The sequence below is a fragment of the Mastigoproctus giganteus genome, chromosome 11, assembly GCF_048544385.1.
Source record: "Mastigoproctus giganteus isolate SK-2022 chromosome 11, ASM4854438v1, whole genome shotgun sequence".
Classification (NCBI taxonomy): Eukaryota; Metazoa; Arthropoda; class Arachnida; order Uropygi; family Thelyphonidae; genus Mastigoproctus; species Mastigoproctus giganteus.
Genome location: NC_143585.1, coordinates 120,316,311 through 120,341,870, shown reverse-complemented (window position 1 = coordinate 120,341,870; position 25,560 = coordinate 120,316,311). Strand labels below are relative to the sequence as shown.

At 36.5% G+C, this 25,560-nt stretch overlaps 1 protein-coding gene across 1 annotated transcript in view; it reads left to right on the top strand.

Annotated features, from left to right (window-relative positions):
• The window catches only part of LOC150078390 (vesicular integral-membrane protein VIP36-like), a 163,907-nt gene that overhangs the window by 58,272 nt on the left and 80,075 nt on the right, over positions 1-25,560 (top strand). Inside the window, exons 3-4 of the mRNA XM_090384345.1 lie at positions 525-639; positions 16,514-16,596. Of these exons, the coding sequence (XP_090240471.1) occupies positions 525-639; positions 16,514-16,596 (198 nt within the window). The remainder of the gene's footprint in view (positions 1-524; positions 640-16,513; positions 16,597-25,560) is intronic.

Here is a 25,560-nt window from a genome sequence, read left to right as displayed (position 1 = left end):
AGAAGAAACCATGCTATCCTCTGAGACTGACTAACTCAGCCACGTTTTGAAAAATCATCATAAAAATTCCTTCCATCATTGACAGGATTCGAACTTCGGGGTCTTTTCTTTTACGGTGTGGTAAAGATGGCCATCCTATCAACTGTGCTACCCACAAGGGTGCCGAATAAAAATATTTTGCTGTAATCATAATATCAAGCTAAATAAAGATATCTTTATTAGCTTTATTTAGCTTAGATTTTATGCCTTAATCATAATATAACACCAAAGATATTTCACTGTAATCATAATATCATTCTAAATAAAGATATTTCGCTGTAATCTTAATATCAAGCTAAATTAAATAAAGATATTTCACTGTGATCATAATATCAAGCTGAATAAAGGTATTTAAGGTACTTTATTCTGGAGTTATAATGCGTAAGTTTTTAATTCATTACATTTTGTTACAATCTCCTTTATTTTGAAAATTTTAACAATTCTGGTAAACATGAAAGTTAATCTTCTTTTCTATTTTATTTGAGCCCTGCTATGTCCATAACTGGGAATTACAAGTGCACTTTAAAATACATGGTAAAGGAAAGGATCTTTATGGGGATGGCATTGCTGTCTGGTATGCTAAAGAGCCATTGCATATAGGTAAGCTTGGTGGCTCTGTTATCATTAGTTAATTTTTACTGTTTTTAAAAGTTTTAACTCTATTTTTTTTTATAAATTTTCATTTGCAATAAGTAAAAGGGTATTTTGCTTGTACAAATATTTTTATATGATGACTGCTCCAAAACTGATGCCTCCAATTTGTTTTTTTCCTGCTCGTATGATTTTGCATACAAAATATATTGGTGCTAGGTGAAAATTTAAACATTGCTATCAATATTGTACAAGTTTCAACATCACACACCTGGTAGGATATTTGGAATATGTAAAAATGGAAAGTAACACTGATGTGCATATTAAGCAGTGGTGTTATTTAGTTCCTGAATGTGGAGAACACTGCCCATTGAGATTCACTGACATTTAACCTTCTGTTGCTGCTATGGATAAAGGGGTAGTTGAGTGGGAGAAGACAGAGTGGCAATCAATGGACATTGCTCTTCGTGGACTAATGTTATTAGTGGAGTCCCTCAGGGTTCAGTGTTCGGTCCATTGTTGTTTTCTGTATTCATCAATGATATCGATGATGGTATATCAGGTTTAATGTCCAAGTTTGCACACGATACAATGGTCGACAGGGTTGTTAATAACAGTATGTTGCTGCAACAGAATCTAGAAAAGTTGAGCAAATGTGCTGAGAGGTGGCAACTGAAGTTTAACCTTGACAAATGTAAAGTACTGCATATGGGAAGCAGTAACCCCAGAGTAACGTATCAACTGTGTGCTACTACACTGACAGTGGTAGAGAGTGAAAAGGACCTGGGGGTAATTGTGCAGGCAGATATGAAGTTTTCTGAGTAGCGCAGATGGTCTGCAAGAGTAGCTCATGGTGTCTTGTCAATGATGTACAGAAATTTTTCTAGCAGTGATAAGGAGATTATCCCCTTGTATAAGGCAATGGTCAGGCCACACCTTGAGTACTGAATACAGGTCTGGAGGCCTCATTTTAAGTAGGATGTAGAGCTGTTGGAACAAGTACAGCAAAGGGTAACAAGATTAGTGAATGAAACAAAGGGTTGCTCTTACGAAGAAAGGCTTAAGTTTTGCAAATTGCAATGTGGAGAGTAGGCACCTGCGAGGTGATCTGATTGAGGTGTATAAAGCCTTGAATGGTTTGAGCATGCTCAATGCTAATGGGGTTATTCCTCTTGCTCAGAATAATCGCCTGAGAGGGCATAAATTCATATTGAGGAAAGATAGTTGTAAGATAGTTGTGCAGAAGTTTGCCTTTAGCCAGCGGGTGGTTGATTGCTAGAACAAACTTCCATCTGTCATGGAAGTTGATAGCTTAAACAGATTCAAGGCAGAACTGGACAAACATTTGGAGCGAGTGGATGGGTGAAATGAGAAGGGTCTGTGTGGTGTTTTTTTTTTTTTTTTTTTTTGGCTGATGCTATATAAGCTTGCTTTCTTGCACATGTGCCCTTGCTAACGCTAAAAAAAAATGCTAATGCTGGTACGGTATCTTACGGGCACTACATTTTTAAAATTTTTTTTTTTTTTTTTAATTTGTAAATGAAATCAAATCCTCTCATGTACCTTTACAACCAGTGTTCTCTAACTGGTTATACAGTATTTTCTGCTTTCATTTTGATATACTGTGAATTATGAGACATTAAATTTTTGTTTGGAGTTTAACAGACACCAGGTGAGCAAAATTATCTTTCTTTTAGGAGACTCTCATTCACACACACTGTCTGTGAGATGCCAGTGGTAGGCATCTAATCTTGTTGTAGAGCTTTGGTTTCACTGGCTAAATATAAATGACTGGCAAAAATATGGATGTTCAAAGTTGCATCTTCAAGATGCCACACAAGCATTTGTGTTTCAATCCAGGTGACGAGTGATCTTGAAAAAATCTAAAAAATAGGATAAAAAGTCTATTGTTATTACTGGTTTCTCTCATTTACTTTCATTTGATATTTTTTAATTGAGTTTAGCAGGTCATAATTAATAGCTATTGTTTTCAATTTAGTAAAAATCAAAAAATTATTTTTTTATAATTAAAACTAAAATGGGTGTCTCACAGTTGCCATGTGAGCATCTGTGTTAAATTGAGGGTCTGAGTGATGGAAGTATAATGATGCAATGATAATGGGGACATGGCAGTTATTGTGAGCACAATTAGGCAGTGGATTAGAAATTATGTTAGTAGTGGCTTGAAGAACATTCCAAACACAGGTTGTTCTGTGTTGCAGAACAGCAGAGAACAGGTTAAGGCTTTCGAACAGGCTAAGAGAAGAAAACTTGCTTCTTGTCCAAATGGTAGTCAAGAATTCTGATCTGCTAAAGCTATTGGCCGCAACTTTTGCCCATCACTGTTCCCACCTCTGTCAAAAACCAGATGGGTCTATTGCTACTTCAGCAAAAGATAAAGCTGATCTGCTATCATCCTATTTTTCTTCAAACTCATTTATTGATGATCTTGGTAAAGCACTTCCCACCATTCCCAGTACACTATTCAATGTCTTTCATGAAAAGGATGTCAGAAGGATTTTGAACTATCTTGATGCTAAGAAAGCTCCAGATCCTGATGGTATTTCTCCACTTATTCTTAAAACTTGTGCTCCTGAACTTACTCCTGTTCTGTGTCACCTTTTTTTCACTTTCTTATTCCAAAAGTGTTTGCTTGGAAATTTGATGATATCCAGCCCAGGAGCGGATTTAGGCATGGTCTTTATGGGTTGCAGCCCAGGGCCCCGTTCAATCAAAGGACCCCTTTGCGGTCAAAAAAAAAATAAAAACAATTTAAATTAAAAATTTAAGAAAAATAAATTGTACAAAATTTTTTTGTACCTAGATCTTGTCCTAGATGTACCTAGATGTTGCAAATCGTTGGTTTGCAACACTATTGAATTTGAATAAAATATCAATGTTTTAAATGACAGTAAATAGTAAATGCAACCAGTAAATAGTAAATGTAAATAGTATATCGCCTCTGTCGGTAAAATCAAAATATACTTTGTCATTTGTCAATTATGCAAATAATGTGGCAACGTTGGAATGGGAGTGCAAGTCTAGCCCCTCTAAAGCATGTTAGCTTACTGTAACTCTCACCGTTTGACATTTGAAGTTATGTACAGTACAGTATAGTTGAATATTAAATAGTCATTCGTTCAGTGAAGTGTACTGTTCAGGTGCTTCGTTTCTTCACTGGTAAGTATCCGCAAAGTTTACTAAATACTAAATAAATATAAGTTAAATCACTTTCCGGAAATCTTTTGTCGGCACCTAAATTCAATCGGAGTGCATTTGCATTTCCTCGAAATGAGCCATAATAAAAATAACTGGACACCATTTATTTGAAGTAAGCGGTAGGCACTAGTAAGCAGCGTAAGCTATAAGCTTACCTACTTGACAATGACAATGTAAGATCTTACAAATTTAAAATAAAAATAATTGTTTTGCTAGAAGTAATGTTAAAGTTTGAAGAACGCTAGATTTAGTGATGGGATAGTTTAAGCGTGAGAATTGAGAATAGTAGCAAAGTGGTAAACAAGTAATTCAAATAATATGAGAGAGCAAACAGGGACAGCGGGACTAAGTAAAGGGGTGCCATTTGAGAACGGGTGTGAAGGGGGTTGCTTAAGGAAGAACAATAAGATGTGAAGCGGAATTATGCGAGGTGTCTCCTTTGATCTATGACACCTTTGGAGCCAAAACAGCAAATGAGTGGACGTCCAGTGTTCGCATCAAATTAAAAACGGCGTCAGGCTGACTGATTTTTGGGTGTTGGGATACTTTTAGAGAGAAAGGGGCAAAACGAAAATTAGTGTTTTTGGAGGTTGCCGGTGGACATGAAAGGGTCAATGCTGCCTGTGAAAAAAAAATAAGAAAGTTCGAGAAAAGGGTTGGTTTGCGCGATAGGGAGACAGCTTGGGAGAATTGTGTTTTTGCAAATGGAAAGGAACATAAATTTAAACAGAGAGAAAGGATTGATTGGGGGGAGGCGTGCCAAACTTGAGAGGAAGAGTGAAGTTCGGGGAAAGAAAAATTGGGAGGAAAGAGCATTCTGTGTGTTGTGGTCAAAGGGGAGAAAGATCATGAGTGCTGGTTGAAGTGGAGGTAGGCGAGTTTGGTAATGTAGGCCCTTGTAAAGAGAATGAGCCAGGTATGTACACCTGTGAATATATCGTCTACAGAAGAAGGTGCATCATGTCAAGAGTGCTCCAGAAGTGAAAGTAAGCCTGTCAGGCTCGAAAGAAAACCGGAGTGTCCCCAGCAGTCTTGAAGGAAAACTGGAGTGCCTAAGGATCTGAAGTAAGCCTGTCTGCCTCGAAGGAAAACCGGAGAGCCCAAGAAACTGAAGTAAGCCTGTTAGTTGCGTGGGAAACCTGAACGTGATGACATTGGAAGTAGCGGCGAAGTTGAAAAGTAAATCTGTTCCTTGTTTCTTTATTAAATCTTGAACTCAAGGACTTGTAACCTAGCTCTGTAAGCCATTGAGTGATAGTCCTTGTAAAAGAAAGGAACATTCCTGTTGTTAATGATTATGAAAAAATGTAAGGGTGGTTCAGGAGTAGCAAAATCAAAGTAATAATGTAAAGGAATTAGCAAAGAAATTATATTTATAAGTGTAGTACTGTAAGGATAGGTTAACCTATGTCATTAAATTAGGCCAAATGCCAAACAAGGTAACATATCAGATGAGGTGCAAAGGGAAATAAATTTTATTAATAGATAAACCTCATGAGTAAAGAGGGATGACTAAGGTGATAACTAGGGTGGCTAGGATATTAATAAAGGCAGAATGGATGACCTATAAGGAATGTTATTGAGATAAGAGGGTACCAGACGTAATGTGTTTTATGTGTGAGAGGCTAAAACAAAGATTCTAAAGGAGTAATAAGAGCTGAAGTAAATATTATTGATGTAAGAGAAAGAAAGAAAAAAAAATTGGTAAGGTAAGAGAATGATTGAGTAATCATTTTGGAGTCAATTTTATGTAAAATACAACTGATACAAACTGATGTTAATAATTCTCATATTGAGAATAACTGAGAAGAGAGAGAGAGAGAGAGAGAAAGAGAGAGAGAGAGAGAGAGAGAGAGAGAGAGAGAGAGAGAGAGAGAGAGACAGAGAGAGAGAGACAGACAGACAGACAGACAGACAGACAGACAGACAGACAGACAGACAGAGACAGACAGACAGACAGTGTAGTGTATTGTAGCATGGTTTACATATGTATATGAAATTTGGAAGCTTGTATGTAATTATTGGTTTCTTTTATGTAAATGTTGTATGCTCATTAACAGTTTGTTAAATTTTGTAAACAAAATGTGTGGCTTTAATGTTCTGCTAACAACCGCTTTACACACCCTAGAAATTGGAATTTTCTAAAAATTGTAGTCAGATTTGCATGGGTGGTGGTGGTGATAAAGAGGTCAATAGGGTGTTCAGTGAATTGCAAATTTTTAGCTAGTTAATAAGAAAATTTTTAAGTAAATAATAAAAATAATATAATAAAAAATAACATAAAAAAATAACCCCCACCCCACAACAACTAACCTGATATGGTGGTGGATTTTTTTTTTTTTTTAGATTTTTTTAATTTCTTTTCAGATTAAATAAATACCTAAAAAAATGTCTGGTAGAAAATATAAAAGTGGAGCTGAAAAACGAAAAATACAATTAAATAGAGAAAAAGAAAGAAGTAAATATGCCAAAATTTCAAAATTTTTTGTATTAGAAAATAAAAATGAGAATCTAAACGATATAGGTGCAGTAATAAGCGAAAGAGAGAATAACTTAACCGAAGAGAAACAGAAAAAACAACAAAATGTATATAACAATAAAGAAGAATTACTAGAACTAGAATCACAACCGAGAACCTCTAAAAATAATGTTGACGTTGACGGACATTCAGTACCAGACAAAAATAAACAAGACCTAGATGACGACCAGTTCTCTGAAGTCTCTGTTGCTGTTTTGCAAGAAGATAGTGATAAAGAGGCAGAAGAGGCTTTAGAAAATGCAGAGTTGCTTGCTAAATATGTTGACGTAGGTTTGTGGCCTACACAGTTAAGTGATAATTTTATTAATCACTGTCTCTCACATGAAATGACTTATTTCCAAAATAAAGATGCAAAAAATATATATCCAGTTTCAATAAGGAATTGCAAAGAATAAAACAGACCATTTTCAAATAAGTACTTTACGAAAAAAAATTAAAAATGGTCAATTACTGGAAAGATCTTGGTTGTGCTATTCTCCCAGTATGGGAAGTGTTTTTTGTCTAGTCTGCAAACTTTTCTCTAAAGTCCCTTCTCAATACACAACCAGATTCTCTGACCAGAAACATATAGGACCTTGTTTAGAAAGTCACGAAAATTCTAATGAACATAAGAAATCATTGTTAGTACGGTTAACACGTAAAGAAAATAAGAATGTTATTGATGAGTAGTTGCAGGAGCAATTAAGAAAAGATACAGAATATTACCACAATGTCTTAAAACGTGTTATTGCAGTGATGAAATATTTAAGTGTAAGGGGCTTACACTTAAATATTTCAGAGGTCTTTGGCTCTCCGCACAATGATAATTTTATGGGGCTCTGGAATTACTAGCAGAGTTCGATCCATTCATGCACAAACATATCCAACGACGAGAACTGCGACCAAAGCCTTTCACTTCGTACTTATCAAAAACAGTTTATGAACAAATAATAGAGATTATGGGAAAACAAGTAATAAAAAGAATTATAGCTGAAATAAATAGAGACGATGCAAAGTACTACTCAATTGTAATGGACTCGACACCAGATTTGTCCCACAATGACCAACTAGCTATTATAGTACGATATTGTTTTTGAGGGAAAACTGTATGAAAGATGTGCATCTTTCATCAAAATTAGTAGTCACAGTGGCTTATCTTTATTCAATTCCTTACAAGAATTTCTAGAAAAAAATGGAATGCCACTGGATAATTGTAGAGGACAGTCTTTTGACAACACTTCAAATATGTCCAGCGGATACATACAATGGCTTGCAAGCACATCTCAAACAAAAAAATAAATGCGCTGATTATGTGCCATGTGCTGCACATTCCCTAAATCTAGTTGGTGGGGAAGCGGTTAAAGGTGCAACTCAAATTGTGAACTTTTTTGGAGTAGTGCAACAAATATGTGTTTTCTTTTCTGCAACTACCCGTAGGTGCTTCTAAATCGTGAAACAAACAAAACTAAAATTTTTGATAAAAAGTTTAAGCCAGACTAGATGGTCTTGTCACTATGATGCTGTTAGAGCTTTAAAAATTAGTTACGGTGATATCATGAACATATTAAAAACGTTTAGTGACAATATGGATGACAAACTTGATTTTCGAAGAGAGGCATAGAATTTATATAATAATTTGGCGAAACTTGAAATCGCATTTTTTTAAACTGTTTTTTCGAGAAAAATTTTAGAGAGATTCAATTTAGTTAACAAAAAAGTGCAGACCCCCACGCTTAGACATATGTGAAGGTGAGAAATTAATTACATCATTAGAAGCATTCGTGAGCAACATACGAGAACAATCAGATCAGAAACTAAACGAATACGAGGAGACAGCCAAAAAATTAAGTACTAGTGCGGAAAAAAGAATACAGTGATTTAAAAAAAGAGACGTATTCAAAATATTTGGATAAATCTACAGAGAAAGTTTCACTAAATGGAGCAGAAAAATTTAAACGGGATACGCTAAACGTTGCATTTGATAAGTTGATTATGGATTTATACAGAAGAGGCCATGTCTATGGGGAATTTAGCAAAAGATTCAAATTTTTAATGGATTTGCAAGACATTAATATCGAAAATATTGACTTGGAAAGTGCACGTAATGTTGTTGATTATTATTCGGATGACATAGACGAACATTTAGTCAATGAATGCATTCAGTTAAAATCCTACTTACAGACTAAGCCAGACTCATACGACTCATGCGGTGATATATTCAAGCTAATTTATGAAAAGAAACTTGTCGATATTTTTCCGAATTGCTATACAATCTTAAAAATTTTTTTGGCGTTGCCAATCACCAGCTATGAGGCGGAGCGATCCTTCTCCAGGATGTCCTATATAGAAAACAAATATAGGACAACGATGACGAATGAAAGATTAAATTATTTATCAATTCTTTCCATAAACTGTGATTTAACCAAAGAATTACAATGTGATGATCAAATAAAAGAATTTGCAGCGAAAAAATGCAGAAAAGTTACTCTTTAAATGTCTTTAATGTATTAAAAATACTTACATTATATAACTCCTGGAATGTTTTATTTATTTTACTTTTAAGAATGTATTATTTTTTTTTTTTTTTTTTTATTAGTCTTTATTCTTGACCTGAGAATTTGTTGTTTTGTTTTTTTGTTTGTTACTAAAAGTAATATCTAATACATTTTATTTTTTATTTATGTTTGATGTTTGTTACGTATACAAAACCTTTTTTCATTATAACTGTATATAAAAGTTTGTATATCCAAGTGTGTCAAATAAAAAAAAAAAGTTCTTCAATGTCTGTTGCCATAATTTTTCCTATTTAAAATAGGGTAAAAAAACAGTTTTTCGACAAAATGGCGAATGAGTCGCCACAACTAACCCAAATTTGGGTTAATTGGGTAGGCCCCCAAACTGTGTTAGTCCAGGGCCCTCAAAGTTAATGGTCTGCCTCTGTATCCAGCCAGTTCCTAAAAAGGGTGGCAAATCCCTCCCATCCGATTATCATCCCATTTCACTTCTATTTTTTCCCAAATAATGGAGAAATCAATTAACTGCCAACTCTGACTATCTAGAAACCTTCCACCTGATCAGTGATTGCCAGTGTGGATTCCTTTAGTGTCGATCCACTGGTGATATTCTGCTTATGTGTCCCATTTATGGACAAATTCAATGGAAAAGATTTTTGAAACTCGAGCAGTTTCTCTTGACATTTCAAAGGCTTTTGATCATGTTTGACATAAAGGTCTTTTAAATAAGCTTCCATGCCAACTGGTTTGCTAACTGTTTTTTGTAACTGGGTAACCAGTTTTCTCTCTGACCACTCACTGCAGGTGATGGTAGATGGCTCTCTATCTTCTAACTTCACTAATGCTGGTGTTCCCCAAGATTCAGTTCTTTCTCCCACTTTTTTTGCTCTTGTATATTAATGACCTTCTTCCATTGACCTGAAATCTTATCCATAGTTTTGCTGATGATAGCACATTGCATTCCACCTTCTAGTTTGAGAAAACTTGCCCTGCACAAACAGCTTCAACTTCTTCTCAAATACCCAGTACCAATTGCTTAAAAGCTGCAATCGAGGTAATTCTCCAGTGGGGCAATGATAACTTAGTTGGTTTTTTGTAACTGGATAACCAGTTTTCTCTCTGACCACTCACTGCAGGTGATTGCAAAGACAGAGAGCTATCTTCTAACTTCACTAATGCTGGTGTTTCCCAAGGTTCAGTTCTTTCTCCCACTTTTTTGCTCTTGTATATTAATGACTTTCTTCCATTGATCTGAAATCTTATCCATAGTTTTGCTGATGATAGCACATTGCATTCCACCTTCCAGTTTAAGGTTTCAATCTTTCTAAAACTCAGTCCCATCTTATATCTCTGCAAAAAGGATTCTTCTGCTCGTCTGCTTAACTTTGATGACACTTTGATTTCTAGGCAATATCATATATCTCTATTGGAGATTACGCTGACTTCTAATCTCTTTGGCTTAAGCACATTAAAAATATTTCTGTATCTAAACAATAATAACTAAGAGTATAACTTAAGATGACCTTGTTCTCTTTGATTTCTTTGATGTTTGATTTCTAGGCAATATCATATATCTCTATTGGAGATTACACTGACTTCTAATCTCTTTGGCTTAAGCACATTAAAAATATTTCTGTATCTAAACAATAATAACTAAGAGTATAACTTAAGATGACCTTGTATATTGAAGTATTCTTTTTATTATTATTTATTTTTTTTTTATTCAGTGTTTTCTTCTTCAGCTCTTGCAGATTTAAATAAGAAAAACTATTCCATATACTGTCACTCCCCGACTTACATAAGGGTTGCGTTCCACGGAACTCTACATAAGTTGGAATTTCCTTAAATGCTTATGCAGCACTCGCAAATTTGATTGAAGCAAAAAAGAAATGTTTGACGAATGTGTAAATAGAATTATTTATTCAATTTTTTATCTCATGTGCAGGAAAAATTACAAAAATGTATAAAATTACAAAAAGAGAAAGGAGACAGGCATACTGTCAGCAAGTTTTATCTTTCGAGCATCATTGCCAGAATTAACTCTACAGCTGATAAGCATGCCTGCAGAAGCTGAGGGCTGTGGAGATTTAGAAGGGGGTTTTTCCAACACATCACAAAATTTCTCTGCAGCTGCTGAATCGGCACTGGTGACTTCACTGCATACTTGAATGTTTTAGAAACCAGTGCAACGCTTGAACCTATTAAGCCAACTGTTGCTTGCCACGAACTTGGCTTGGGGTTCACCATACTTATCTTTAATATATTCATAAATACTTCTTGCTTTTGCTTGAATGGCCATTGGACTCAGGGGCACTGGCTTCTGAATCTGATGATTTTCCATCCATATTATTAATATCTTTTCCATCTTCGATATAGCACCTGAATGCTGTTTTGTGATCACTGTGATCTTAAATGCATTGATCCTTTAAAATGTTCTTTTATACACACACACTGTCCCTTAAAATAGTATTCACTGTTGAAGTAGCGAGACCTAATTCTGTGCAATAGATGCCCCTGCTTCACAATTCTTAATTAATCTTCTTCATTTCTAAATCAATTTTGTTTTGTTTCCTAGCACTGGCAGCACTTGCACTTTCCGTTGGTCCCTTTCCCTTCACCATTGTAATAAGTAAATAGGAATGAAGAGAAGATTCTGAAAATTTATGTTTTTTGTATGATTGAAGATTTCAGTGAAGGGGAACTCATTTCACCATAATACCATAATGTAAAAACCCACAGAATTCCAGTTATTGGCATTATCGCAAATGCAATAAGATCAAGTGTACTACCCGTTTATAATAGATTGCGCTAACGGAAAAGCCCAATAAACCGGAAAGTGCAAATTGTTTTTATTGTTTTATGGTAGTGACCTCCAGAAATGTGTTTTAGAAAAATATCACAAAGGCATTCAAAATTGATTCTTATAACAGAACATATGATAACAACGAAAGAGTAGTGTAATTTCTATTATAAAAATGACCTTTTAGAGAGATAAATAAGCATAGTTATATAGCAAAATTTTCGACTTCCGAGGTCTTGGAACGAATTGCCAAAAAAAACAATGTGTTATTGGGTTCACATTACAGTATTTTAATGATACCTCCATTTATTCCTATGGGATGCAAAATACATTTCCACGATTTTTTTTTTTTTTTTTTAAGTTTGCAGTGGCCAGCAAAATTTTACGTAAAGTCGAATTTACGTAAGCTGGGGAGTGATGAGCGATCTTGAAAAAATTTTAAAAATAGGATAAAAAGTCTATTATTATTACTGGTTTCTCTCGTTTATTTTCATTTGGTATTTTTTAATTGAGTTTAGCAGGTCATAATTAATAGCTATTGTTTTCAATTTAGTAAAAATCAAAAAAGAATTTTTATTATTAAAACTAAAATGGGTGTCTCACAGTTGCCATGTGAGCAACTTTGTTAAATTGAGGGTCTGAGTGATGGAAGTATAACAATGCAATGATAAGGGGGACTTTTTTTGTTCTATTCTGCCATAATTCAAACATAACCTGAATGTGAGACAGTTGTGCTTGTAAAAAAAAACTTTATTTTGTTCAATTCATTGTAATTCAACATTGCTTTTTTCATTATGGCAAAAAGCCTTAAGACAGTACAGTTCTTCGCTTTTTCCATATACTATTTTTATCTGTTTACTGCACAACTGTCTCATTAAAAACATTACTGTATGCATTAACAAAACTCAATTTCATTAACAGGTATTTGAATTTTTATTTTATTTTTTTATTATTATTTTTTTTTTTTAATGCTCACTATTCAATTTTTGGCATTGGTCTACAGTCATGTGTGTCACTGCTTACAGACATTTAGCACTTAATGCAACTCATCAGGGTATGATTTACATAAATTGTACAAAAAGATTCAAGTGGATACACTAATATTTTAAAATGGTATTAATGGATTGAAGGTGGTCCTGTCAGTTAAACTCATTATTTCTCTATTTATTCATAACATTCATTAATTAGACTGTATTTATACGCTAATATGTTTTCATAAACAATGATTGTTAAAGCACTGTCATTTAGGTGTGTTTTTTATGCATTATTATGCTTAACCATTCCACAATTTATTACATGAGTTACAAGATGCTATGAAGCCTAAAAATAATTTTAGGAACACTGAATGAATGTGTCATATTTCACCAAGACAATACAGCCCCTCACACATTAACAAATGCAGTTTCTGAAATGCATTACTGTGGGTGTGAACTGTTGCTGCTGCAATTCATACCTGCCTTATTTTGTTTCCGAGCATTAAATTTAACTTAGCTGGACAAAAATTAAAACAAATAAAAAGGTATGTTAGCTGTTGAAGTATTTTATTTTCAGGCATTGATGAATTGTTCTACAAGAATGGAGTAACTGCATTGTAGCATTACTGGAACAAGTGTGTGCAGCACTGAGGAGACGCAAGGGTAAGCAGTCATAAATGACAGAAGATTAATATACTGTATAAAGGCCTTCTAGGTTACATCAAAATATTCTTTATTATCCCCAACTGATAAAATAGGCCTTATCATCAACCCTATCTTTCAGCAATTCATAACTCAGAAAGATAGCAGATAGCATAAAAGGAAGGATAAGTTGCATGAGTATTTACTGACCACATGATCCTCTTCTCCTAATTTGGTACCGCTTCATTCATTAATTTGTTCTTTATTCTTCATTGCTCTAAAATTTTATGGTTGCCAAAAGGCATCCTGTCATGTCAAACACTATCATGTTTTATTCCTGTTTTTACCTTGCTTTTACTTTAGCATTAGCATTAGTAGAGGCATTTGATGCAAGAAAGCAAGCTTATGCAGCATCAGCCAAAAAAAAAAAAAAAAAACCCACTTCCACTTCACCCCTCTGTTCGTTCAAAATACCTGTCCAGCTGAGCCTTAAACTTATTTAGGCTATCAACCTCCACTACAAGGGATGGAAGTCTGTTCCACCAACCAACCACCCGCTGGCTAAAAGGCAAATTTCCGCACGTCTATCCTACATCTGTCTTTCCTCAATTTGAATTTATGCCCTCTCAGGTGATCATTCTGAGCAAGAGGAAGAATCCCATCGGCATTGAGCATGCTCAAACCATTCAAGGCTTTATACACCTCTATCAGATCACCTCGCTGGTGCCTAGTCTCCAGACACTGTAATTTGCAAAACTTAAGCCTTTCTTCGTAAGAGCACCCCTTTGTTCCATTCACTAATCTTGTTGCCCTTCTCTGTACTTGTTCCAGCAGCTCTACATCCTTCTTGAAATGAGGCCTCCAGACCTGTATACAGTACTCTAGGTGTGGCCTGACCATTGCCTTATACAAGGGAATAATCACCTCCTTATCCCTGCTGGAAAAATTCCTGTATATCATTGACAATACTCCATGAGCTACACTTGCAGCCCGTCTGCACTGTTCAGAGAACTTCATATCTGCCTGCACAACCACCCCCAAGTCCCTTTCATTCTCTACCACTGTCAGTGTAGTACCATAGAGTTGATACGTTGCTCTGGGGTTGCTGTTTCCCATGTGTAGTACTTTACATTTGTCAATGTTAAACTTCATTTGCCACCTCTCAGCCCATCTGCTCAACCTTTCCAGATCCTGTTGCAGCAGCATAGTGTCAGTAGTGTCCTTGACAACCCTGCCAACCTTCATATCGTCTGCAAACTTGGACATTAAGCTTGATATACCATCATCAATATCATTTATAAATACAGAAAACAATAATGGACCCAACACTGAGCCCTGAGGGACTCCACTAATAACATTAGTCCACGATGAGCAGTGTCCATTGATTACCACTCTCTGTCTTCTCCCCCTCAACCACCCCTTTATCCATAGCAGCAATTTGCCTCCAGTGTCACACTGCTCCAATTTGTGTAGCAGTCTTCCATGTGCAACAGTATCAAAAGCCTTTCTAAGATCCAAGTATATAATATCAAAGCTATTCCCTGCATCCAGTTCTTTTGTGACTGCGTCATAGTATCCAATCAAATTGGTCAGGCAAGACTTCCCCTTAACAAAACCATGCTGTGTCCGAGCTATAACTGAAGTCTTGTCTAGATGATTCTGCAGTGCTTCTTTAACCAGTGCCTCCATTAATTTTCCTGGAACAGAAGTTAAACTAACAGGTCTATAATTACTTGTGTCAGCCTTTGATCCTCCTTTGTGAATTGGGGTCACATTTGCACATTTCCAGTCTATGGGTACTTCCCCTGAGTCCAAGGAAGCTCTCATAATTATGGCTAAGGGTTTGCACTTCCTTTGCTGCCTCCTTTAATATAACTGGATAGATCCCATCCACCCCGGGTGCCTTTCTTGTGTTTATCTTCAACAGTTTCTCCTTTATTTTAATTCAATATTTTTTATCAACTTTTATGTGTAAATGTACATTATTATTTTTATCTTTTATTTTACTTCTGTATATTTTGTTGGTTGGAGATGTTATGAATATTTTGACAAGATTAATATACTGTTTTACCAAAAACTTAAAAACAGTGCCATGACAGGAACAAGCAATGGTTTTTTTTTTTCTTTCCCATACAACTTCATTCTTTGGTATTTCATTGTTTCTATTATTCTTGCTTCAAATAAGTGTTCTTTAAGCCCGCTTGCTTCCTGGTTGGGTTGACTGTGCATCTTTTAGTATATATTCTTCCTCTTTTTACCCAACTTTATATTGCTTTTGTTGACCCTTATGCATTGGTGAGTAGGTTGTTTTTACTTATTACCTGAACCATAGTTATCTTCCAGAATTCTTGCCTGTTTCCAACCTTGTATTTTATATACAATTCATTTTCAACAACTCACTTTCTGACAGTTAATTTTTTGTTTTTTGTCACATGAGTGCTTTTCTGGGTATCACTTGCTTATCTTCTTACATACCTGGATGCTAATTCAGGTCGCACGATTGTTTCTGAGGATGTTAGTTTATTTTCCTGAAGAAATATTGCACTTGCATTATTGTGTTTTAAGTAATATGTCTTGTATTTTTGTTAAATACTGGAATATTTGCCTTATATAATGTCATTGAGGAATTCATAAGCTATCCTTTTAACATGATCTGTGATATTACGTAAGCCAAATTTCCCACAGGATAAAACTTGCATGGTTTGCAACAAAGTGAACAAAATGCTTGTCCCATTTCATAAGTAAATTAAGAGCAAGAAACTACCAACATGTCTTACTTCAAAAATGGCTATATTATTGAACTAAATAATGTGAAAATCATTATATTTAGTCAATTTGTCTAAAAGTTACAAAATTGTAGATATCTAAGATTTTTACAAAATCCAGTCAACCGTGAAATCACAATCTTCTCTCAAAATCACTAAATTGGCACCACTGACTTGTGTAAAAGTTTACAACAGAAAAGCTGAAGAATGCTAGTGTCACAATGACTTCCAGATAAATAAGAATATGCCTCTGATTGCAAGCTATTCTTGTATGAATTTATATACATAATTATTTGATAGTTCTTGAAATTGATGTTATATACATTTGCCTTAAATGTTTGTAAAGGTAATAATAATATTTATTATTTTAAATGTATATTTTATATTTGATTTGCCGGTATATAGCAAAGGTAAAGGAATATAATTTATAGAAACCATTTATTTATTCTTAGGCCCAGTTTTTGGCAGCAAGGATTATTTTCATGGATTGGGCATATTCTTGGATACCTATGCTAATCAAAATGGTCCTCATAATGTAAGTATAGAAATATGGTTATACACGTGTCACTCCTTTTAGGTATGCATCAATGTATAGAATGTTCCAGATGTCTTGCTAATCCTCCATCCCTCCCACATATGTGTACACACACACACACACACACACCCTTGAATATTATTTCTCTCTCTCTCTCTCTCTCTCTCTCTCACACACACACACACACACACAATCAAAAATGAAATGAGTAATGAAGTAAGATATATATGTTTACATGTACAAGATTCTCATAAAGTCTGGAGTCAATGTAAACTAATTTTATTTTAAAACATTTTTTATTTATTTATTATTATTTTTTTTGTTACAAATTTGTGTTATCCATATGTAAAATTCATGTTATTAAACTTACAAGTGCATGTAGAAATTGTTGTGGTGTGTGAATGTGAAGGATAGATACAGAGAGAGATATAGCTAGATACAGAGTTCAGTAACAGTCATCCAGAGTCAAAAAATCAGTAACTCAAACTGTGATTGCAAAAATTTTGAAAAAAAATTCTAAGGAAACAAGTACAGTTTCTGATAAACAGACTGAGTAAACTAATTGCTGATGACATTTGCTCTTTCTTTGATGACATATATGAGTGGACATAAATTTAAATTGAAAGAAGATGGTCACAGGATATGTGAAAATTGCTTTCAGCCAAGGAGTGATTGTTGGAACAAACTTCCACCTGTTTTTAATAGAAGTGGGTAGTTTGAATAAATTTAAAGAAGGATTAGATAAATTATTATTAGAGACAGCAAAAAATTTCACTTGTTAGTCTGTTTGCAATCTGAAACAGGGATTAAGGCTCTTACTAGCCTACTAGCCATTATATCATATGGACATTTCAGTTAGGTGGCCCGGGTAAATAGAATATTATTTCACTTTGCAATTACATTGTTTTTCTTATAAGTTACCATAATTACTGTTTATATTACACCATGTAGCTTCACAAACTCATATCAAATGGAGAAATAAATGGTAGAAATGTAAATAAGCAGCACAAGTATGAAACAGGTCTTATGGCTTAGAGGTGACCTTTTTTTCATGATAGGCCTCACGACACAAGAAGTCTCGCAGAAAAACTGATTTTTCCATTTTTGCCATATGAGTGGGTAAGTACACTGGTTAGTCACTATAATAGCATGTGCGATGCATGCACACATGCTATGAATTTGAATCCTAAGGAGTTTTCTATACTGTGGTTACTTAAAGTCAAAAGTTTATTCTATAGAAATTAGGATCTTGCAACAACTTAATAATACAATCATATAAGTTTGCATTTATGTTGCTGATATGTTGGAAAATATTCAGAGAAATCTATTGATTATAAAAATTTTTGAAATTGGCAGTGGACATTTTGAACAGATATTGTAACAGTGTTTTAAAGTAAAATGTTTACATTGATTCCAGACTATGGATGACACACACACACACACACACACACACACACACACACACACACACACACACACACACACACACACACACACACACACACACACACATAATAAATAAAAATATCAACAGATTAGTTCTTATATATCAAAGTGATTTGAATGGACCATTTTGTTCATTACAAGGGTAATACACTGCCATGTATTGCATAAGACTTTATGCAGCATACGATTGTTTATTTTTAAAAAAGCATTTTTACAAATTTTACCTAAGCATTTTTGCAGTGTCCTTTGACATGTAATTTTTTTCTTTTCTTTTTTTTTTTTTTATGAAAACCCCATGCACTTTGTACCATGCATGGGTTGGAGGTTGAGAAGATGAAAGAAGATATTTGTTGACATTAGACTTGAACTTCTGTAAACTGTAATTTTCAGGAAATGCATATGAGGGAAGGTTGTTCCAGAAAATGGCAGTTGAATGAATAAATGAGGAAGATGAAAAGTTGTTCTGTGAGTTTAAAGTTGGACAGTGAATGGATGGTGGCTGGTGATGGCACATGTTTGGACTGTTTTGAAAGAGAAAGTGGGAACTAGAAGCCAATTCAGAAGAACAGTGCCCGTGGAAGTATCTGTAAAAAAGGCATGCAGCAGAAACAGTTATGAGACAGAGAGTGGAGAGACTCTGTTAGAGATGAGTCATTAATTAATTATAATTGCCCTCTTCTGAATGGAATCTAGAAGCCTGAGAGGGGTTTTGGGGGCACCGCCACAGATGTGGGAACAATATTACATTGTTGGGCAGATTTGAGATTTGTACGGAGTGAACAGCTGTTTGTAGCAACTGTAACCCCGAGAGCGAAAGAGAAAACCAAGTTTTTTAGATGCAGAGGAAGCAATATTTGTAATGTGCTTGTGCCAAGAGAGAGATTAGAAGTCGGTAATTCATAAAAGAGATATATCATCTTGCCTAGAAATCAGATTGTCAACAAAGAAAAGCATAGGAGCAGAAGAATCCTTTTTGCAAGATATAAGACAGAACTGAGTTTTAGAAGGATTCAAATCAAAGCCCATGCCCACCAAATACGAAGGATGCGGAAAGGTCAGGGAATGACCACCGCATATCCCAGGAGCAATATGGCCTTAGTTGCTAATGCTCCTAAAAACCAAAATAACAACAATAACGATTGAAATCAACTAGGGTGTCTTTTCCCCACTGGAGAATTACCTAGAGATCGGCATTTAAGAAATTGGTAGTGGATATTCGAGAAGTTGAAGCTGATTGAGCAGGGTAAGGTTTCTCAAAGTGGAATGCAATGTGCTATCATCGGCAAAACTATGGATAGGATTTCCAGTCAATGGAAGAAGGTCATTGATATACAAGAGGAAAAGAGTGGGGGAAAGAACTGAACTTTGGGGGGACACCGGCATTAGTGGAGAAGTTAGAAGACAGAGAGCCATCTACCATCACTCTCAGTGAGCGATCAGAGAGAAAACTGGATAACAAATTACAAAACACAGTTGGCAAACCATAAGATGGAAACTTGTTTAGAAGACCTTTATGCCAGACAATGAGCGAAAGCCTTTGAGATGTCAAGAGCAACTGCTTGTGTTTCACAGAACTTCTCCATTGAATTTGTCCATAAATGGATAACGTAAGCCAGAATATCACCAGTGGATTGACACTGACACTGACAGAATCCATACTGGCGATCATTGATCAGACGGAAGATTTCTACGGATTTCTACGTAGTTTAAGAGTTGGCGGTTAATTGATTTCTCCATTACTTTAGAAAGAGTAGAAGTAATTGCAATGGGACGATAATTGGATGGGAGGGATTTGTTACCCTTTTTAGGAACTGGCTGGATATGAGCAAATTTCCAAGAAAGTGAAAAGAGGCGGCAAAGAACAGGAGTAAGTTCAGGAGCACAGGTTTTGAGAAAAAGTGGATATGATATGTTGTTGTTTTTTCAAGCATCAGCAACTAAGGCTATATTGCTCCGGGATATGCGGTGGTCATTCCCTGACCTTTCCGCATCCTCCGTAGTATTTGGTGGTGACGGGCTTGAACCCCGGTCTAATCAAGAAGTGTGTGTTACGCATTGCTGCTCCTTCCCACCTGGCTACGGAAGCGCCATCAGAACAAATGGAGAAATACCATCAGGACCTGGAACTTTCTTGGCATCAAGATTCGTCAAAATCCTTCTGACATCCTATTGACGGGAGACCACAGGAGGCATTGAACGGAGTGTGCTAGGAATGGTGGGAGGTGTTTTAATAAGATCATTAATACGTGAGTTGGAAGAAAAATGGGATGCCAGCAGGTCAGCTTTATCCTTGGCCGAAGTGACAACAGAACTATCTGGTTTTGATAGAGGTGGGAGCAGAGATGGACAAAAGTTGTGGCCAATAGCTTTGGCAGGAGACCAGAATGCTTGGCTGCCACTAGGGAAAAAGCAAGTTTTCTATTCTTAGGCTGTTCAAAATCTAGTTTGGACTGATTAATAACTGGTTTACAATTGTTGCGAGCTTTGGTGTATGCAGAAAATGAAACTGAAGAATTGGAAACAAGCCAATTACGATATGCAACATTCTTCTCTGGAACAGCCTTAGCACATTTATCGGAAAACCAAGGTTTAAATAAAGGACGAGATTTTAAAATGAAATGTGGAATAAAGGATTCCATTTCTACAAGAATAATTTCCCTGACACGATCTGAGCAAATGTTGACATCAGAAGTTTTGAAACAGTAATCCAATCAAGGAAAAGAAGAAAAGAAATCTCGCAGGTCATCCCATTTTGCATTCTTGTAATGCCAAACAATACGAGGTTGAGATTAGCCATGAGATAAAGGCTCCATTGGAGAAGAGACAATCACCAAGTTGTGATCTGAGGTGCCTAAAGGACCACTCACTTCGACTGTGTACCTGGAAGGTTGTTTGTGAGAAAAAGGTCAAGTGTGTTGGCTGTATGGTTAGGATTGTCCAGTATTCTGGTAGGTAAATGAACAATCTGTGCGAGGTCATTAGCTTCAGCATCTCGACCAGCTGGGTCAGTGTGACTAGAAAACGGAAGCCAGCTGTAGTTGTGAACATTAAAATCGCCAAGGAAAATTACCTCCCTGTTGGGAAAGTTGGACTGGAGAAAGTCAAGTTGCAAAGTAGTAGTAGTAGTAGTAGTAGTAGCGGCATGTGATGCAAGAAAGCAAGTGTATGAGCTTATGCAGCATCAGCCAAAAAAAAAAAAAAAAAAATCACGCCATTGCCTCGAAATACCTGTCCAGTTCCTCCTTAAATTTATTCAACCCATCAACTTCCACAACGACAGATGGAAGTTTGTTCCAGCAATTAACCACCTGCTGGCCAAAGGCAAATTTCCGCACATCTAATCTACATCTGTCTTTTCTTAATTTGAATTTATGCCCCCTTAGGTTCGTAATCTGAACAAGTGGAAGGATCCCATCAGAATTCAACGTGCTGAACCCATTCAAGGCCTTAACACCTCATTCAGATCACCTCGCAGGTGCCTAGTCTCCAGCCACTGCAATTTGCAGAACTTAAGCCTCTCTTGGTAAGAGGATCCCTTCATTCCCCTCACCAATCTTGTTGCCCTTCTCTGTACACGCTCAAGTAAATCTACATCCTTTCTAAAATGAGGCCTCCAGACCTGTATGCAGTACTCAAGGCGTGGCCTGACCATTGCCTTATACAGAGGGATAATCACCTCCTTTTCCCTGCTAGCAAAATTCCTATATATCATTGAAAAAACTCCATGACCTGCCCTGGCAGCCTGTCTGCATTGCTCAGAAAACTTCATATCTGCCTGCACAATTACTCCCAGGTCTTTTTCATTTTCTACCACCTTAAGTGTAGTACCACACAGTTGGTACGTTTCTCTGGGGTTACTTCTATCCATATGCAGTACTTTGCATAAACTTCAGTTGCCACTTCTTAGCCCATCTGCCCAAATTATCTAGATCCTGTTGCAGTAGCACACTGCCATTACTGTCATTAACAACTCTGCCACCCTTTGTATCATCTGCCAACTTCGACATTAAGCCTGATATACCGTCATCAATATCATTGATAAATATACAAAACAGCAGTGGACCTAACACCGAACCCTGTGGGACTCCACTAATAACATTAGTCCACGAAGAGCAGCACCCATTGATTACCACCCTCTGTCTTCTCCCACTTAACCATTCTTTTATCCATTGTAGCAACTTACCCTTAATACCATTCTTTGTAACCACATCATAATATCCTATCAAATTTGTCAGACAAGACTTTCCCTTAACAAACCCATGCTGTGTCTGAATTATTGCTGCAGTCTTGTCTAGATGATCCTGCAATGCATCTTTAACCAGTGACTCCATTATTTTACCCGGAACAGAAGTTAAACTAACTGGTCTGTAATTACTCGTGTCACCCTTCGATTCCCCTTTGTGAATTGGGGATACATTTGCACATCTCCAGTCCATGGGAACCTCCCCTGAGTCCAAGGACGCTCTCATAATTATGCCTAAGGGTTTGCTTAGTTGCTTTGCCACCACCTTTAATATAACTGGATTGATCCCATCCACCCCAGGTGCTTTTCTTATGTTTAACTTCAACAATTTCTCCTCCACTTTGCTTTCAGTTATTCCAAAATCATTAAGTATCCTGCTACAATTTGATAACCTTCTGCCACTTTCCAACCTTAATAATTCCTCATGTATGAATGTAGATGCAAAATACTCATTCAGTTTGTTTGCTATCTGAGCAGGTTATCAACAGTCAAACCATCGATGTCAAGTGGACAATCAGATTCATCCCCTTCCTTTTAGAGTTTATGTAAGTAAAGAAATCCTTGCTGTTTTTCTTAGCATCTTTTGCCAAGGATTTCTTGTAATCTGCCTTTGCCTGCCTAATCTCCTTTGTCACCTGATTACAGACTAGCTTATATCTACCATAGGCTTCTGAGTTGCTTGATAATTTATATGCATCCCATGCATTTTTCTTCTCTATTACGAGTCTCATTAGCATTAGCATTAGTAGAGGCATTAGATGCAAGAAAGCAAGCTTATGCAGCATCAGCCAAAAAAAAAAAAAAAACACTTCCACTTCACCCCTGTGTTCGTTCAAAATACCTGTCCAGCTGAGCCTTAAACTTATTTAGGCTATCAACTTCCATGACAAAGGATGGAAGTCTGTTCCATCAACCAACCACTCGCTGGCTAAAGGCAAATTTCCGCACGTCTATCCTACATCTGTCTTTCCTCAATTTGAATTTATGCCCTCTCAGGTGATCATTCTGAGCAAGAGGAAGAATCCCATCGGCATTGAGCATGCTCAAACCATTCAAGGCTTTATACACCTCTATCAGATCACCTCGCTGGTGCCTAGTCTCCAGACATTGTAATTTGCAAAACTTAAGCCTTTCTTCATAAGAGCACCCCTTTGTTCCATTCACTAATCTTTTTGCCCTTCTCTGTACTCATTCCAGCAGCTCTACATCCTTCTTGAAATGAGGCCTCCAGACCTGTATACAGTACTCTAGGTGTGGCCTGACCATTGCCTTATACAAGGGAATAATCACCTCCTTATCCCTGCTAGAAGAATTCCTATATATCATTGACAATACACCATGAGCTACTCTTGCAGCCCGTCTGCACTGCTCAGAGAACTTCATATCTGCCTGCACAACCACCCCCAGGCCTCTTTCATTCTCTACCACTGTTAGTGTAGTACCACAGAGTTGATACGTTGCTCTGGGGTTGCTGTTTCCCATGTGTAGTACTTTACATTTGTCAATGTTAAACTTCGCTTGCCACCTCTCAGCCCATCTGCTCAACCTTTCCAGATCCTGTTGCAGCAGCATAGTGTCAGTATTGTCCTTGACAACCCTGCCTACCTTTGTATCGTCTGCAAACTTGGACATTAAGCTTGATATACCATCATCAATATCATTTATAAATACAGAAAACAATAATGGACCCAACACTGAGCCCTGAGGGACTCCACTAATAACATTAGTCCACGACGAGCAGTGTCCATTGATTACCACTCTCTGTCTTCTCCCCCTCAGCCACCCCTTTATCCACAGCAGCAATTTGCCTCCAATGTCACACTGCTCCAATTTGTACAGCAGTCTTCCATGTGCAACAGTATCAAGTATCAAAAGCCTTTGTAAGATCCAAGTATATAATATCAAAGTTATTCCCTGCATCCAGTTCCTTTGTGACTGCATCATAGTATCCAATCAAATTGGTCAGGCAAGACTTCCCCTTAACAAAACCATGCTGTGTCCGAGCTATAACTGAAGTCTTGTCTAAATGATCCTGCAGTACTTCTTTTAACTAGTGCCTCCATTAATTTTCCTGAAACAGAAGTTAAACTCACAGGTCTATAATTATTTGTCAGCCTTTGATCCTCCTTTGTGAATTAGGGTCACATTTGCACATCTCCAGTCTGTGGGTACCTCCCCCGAGTCCAAGGAAGCTCTCATAATTATGGCTAAGGGTTTGCTTACTTCCTCTGCTGCCTCCTTTAATATAAGTGGATAGATCCCATCCACCCCAGGTGCCTTTCTTGTGTTTATCTTCAACAATTTCTCCTCAACTTTACTCTCAGTTATTACAAGATTCTCTAGCTTAATGCTAGAGCTGCAATGCTTACTGCTCCCAATGCTTATACACCTCTGGCTTTCCCCTCGCTAAATAACTCCTCATGAGTGAATGTCGATGCAAAATATTCATTTAGTTTGTTAGCTACCTGAGCAGGATCATCAACAGTTGACCCATCGATATCAAGTGGACCAATCTGATTCATCTCCTTCCTTCTAGAGTTTACATAAGTAAAGAACTTTTTGCTGTTTTTCTTTGCATCCCTTGCCAAAGATTTCTCGTAATCTGCTTTCGCCTGCCTAACCTCCTTTGTAACTTGGTTACAGATCAACTTGTATCTATCATAGGCTTCTGTGTCATGTGTCAATTTGTATGTATCCCATGCATGTTTCTTCTCTGCCATATGCCTCATCAGTTCATCTGACATCCATTTAGGCCTAAACCTTGAACAATATTTCCTAGTTTGTATGTAAAGCCTAGTAGCTTCCAAAATAAGTTCTTTGAATGCTTCCCATTTTGCATTTGCTGTTGGTAACATCATCAGTTGGTCCCACTGTATAGAATTTAAATACTGTCGCAGTCCATCGTAGTCGCCTTTACGAAAGCAATAACCCTTCCCTTTACCCCTTATGGTAATTACCTCTTTGAGTAAATCCCACTTCAACACACTGTGATAAATGCCACCTAGTGGTTCATTTATCTGCAGATTCTTAATGCATGAAGAATCACTGCTGATAATCAAATCAAGAGTATTCCTCCCTCTAGTTGCCTCCCGAACATGCTGATGTAGAAAACAATCATCCAATAAATCCACAAAAGCCTTGCTAGTGTGTGAGTGACCATCCCCAAAATTCCAGTCAATATCAGGGAAATTAAAATCTCCCATTATAAGACTCTCTGATTTACTGGACCACTCTATTTCCCTGTACAGTTTCTTATTGTACTCATCAGAGTCATT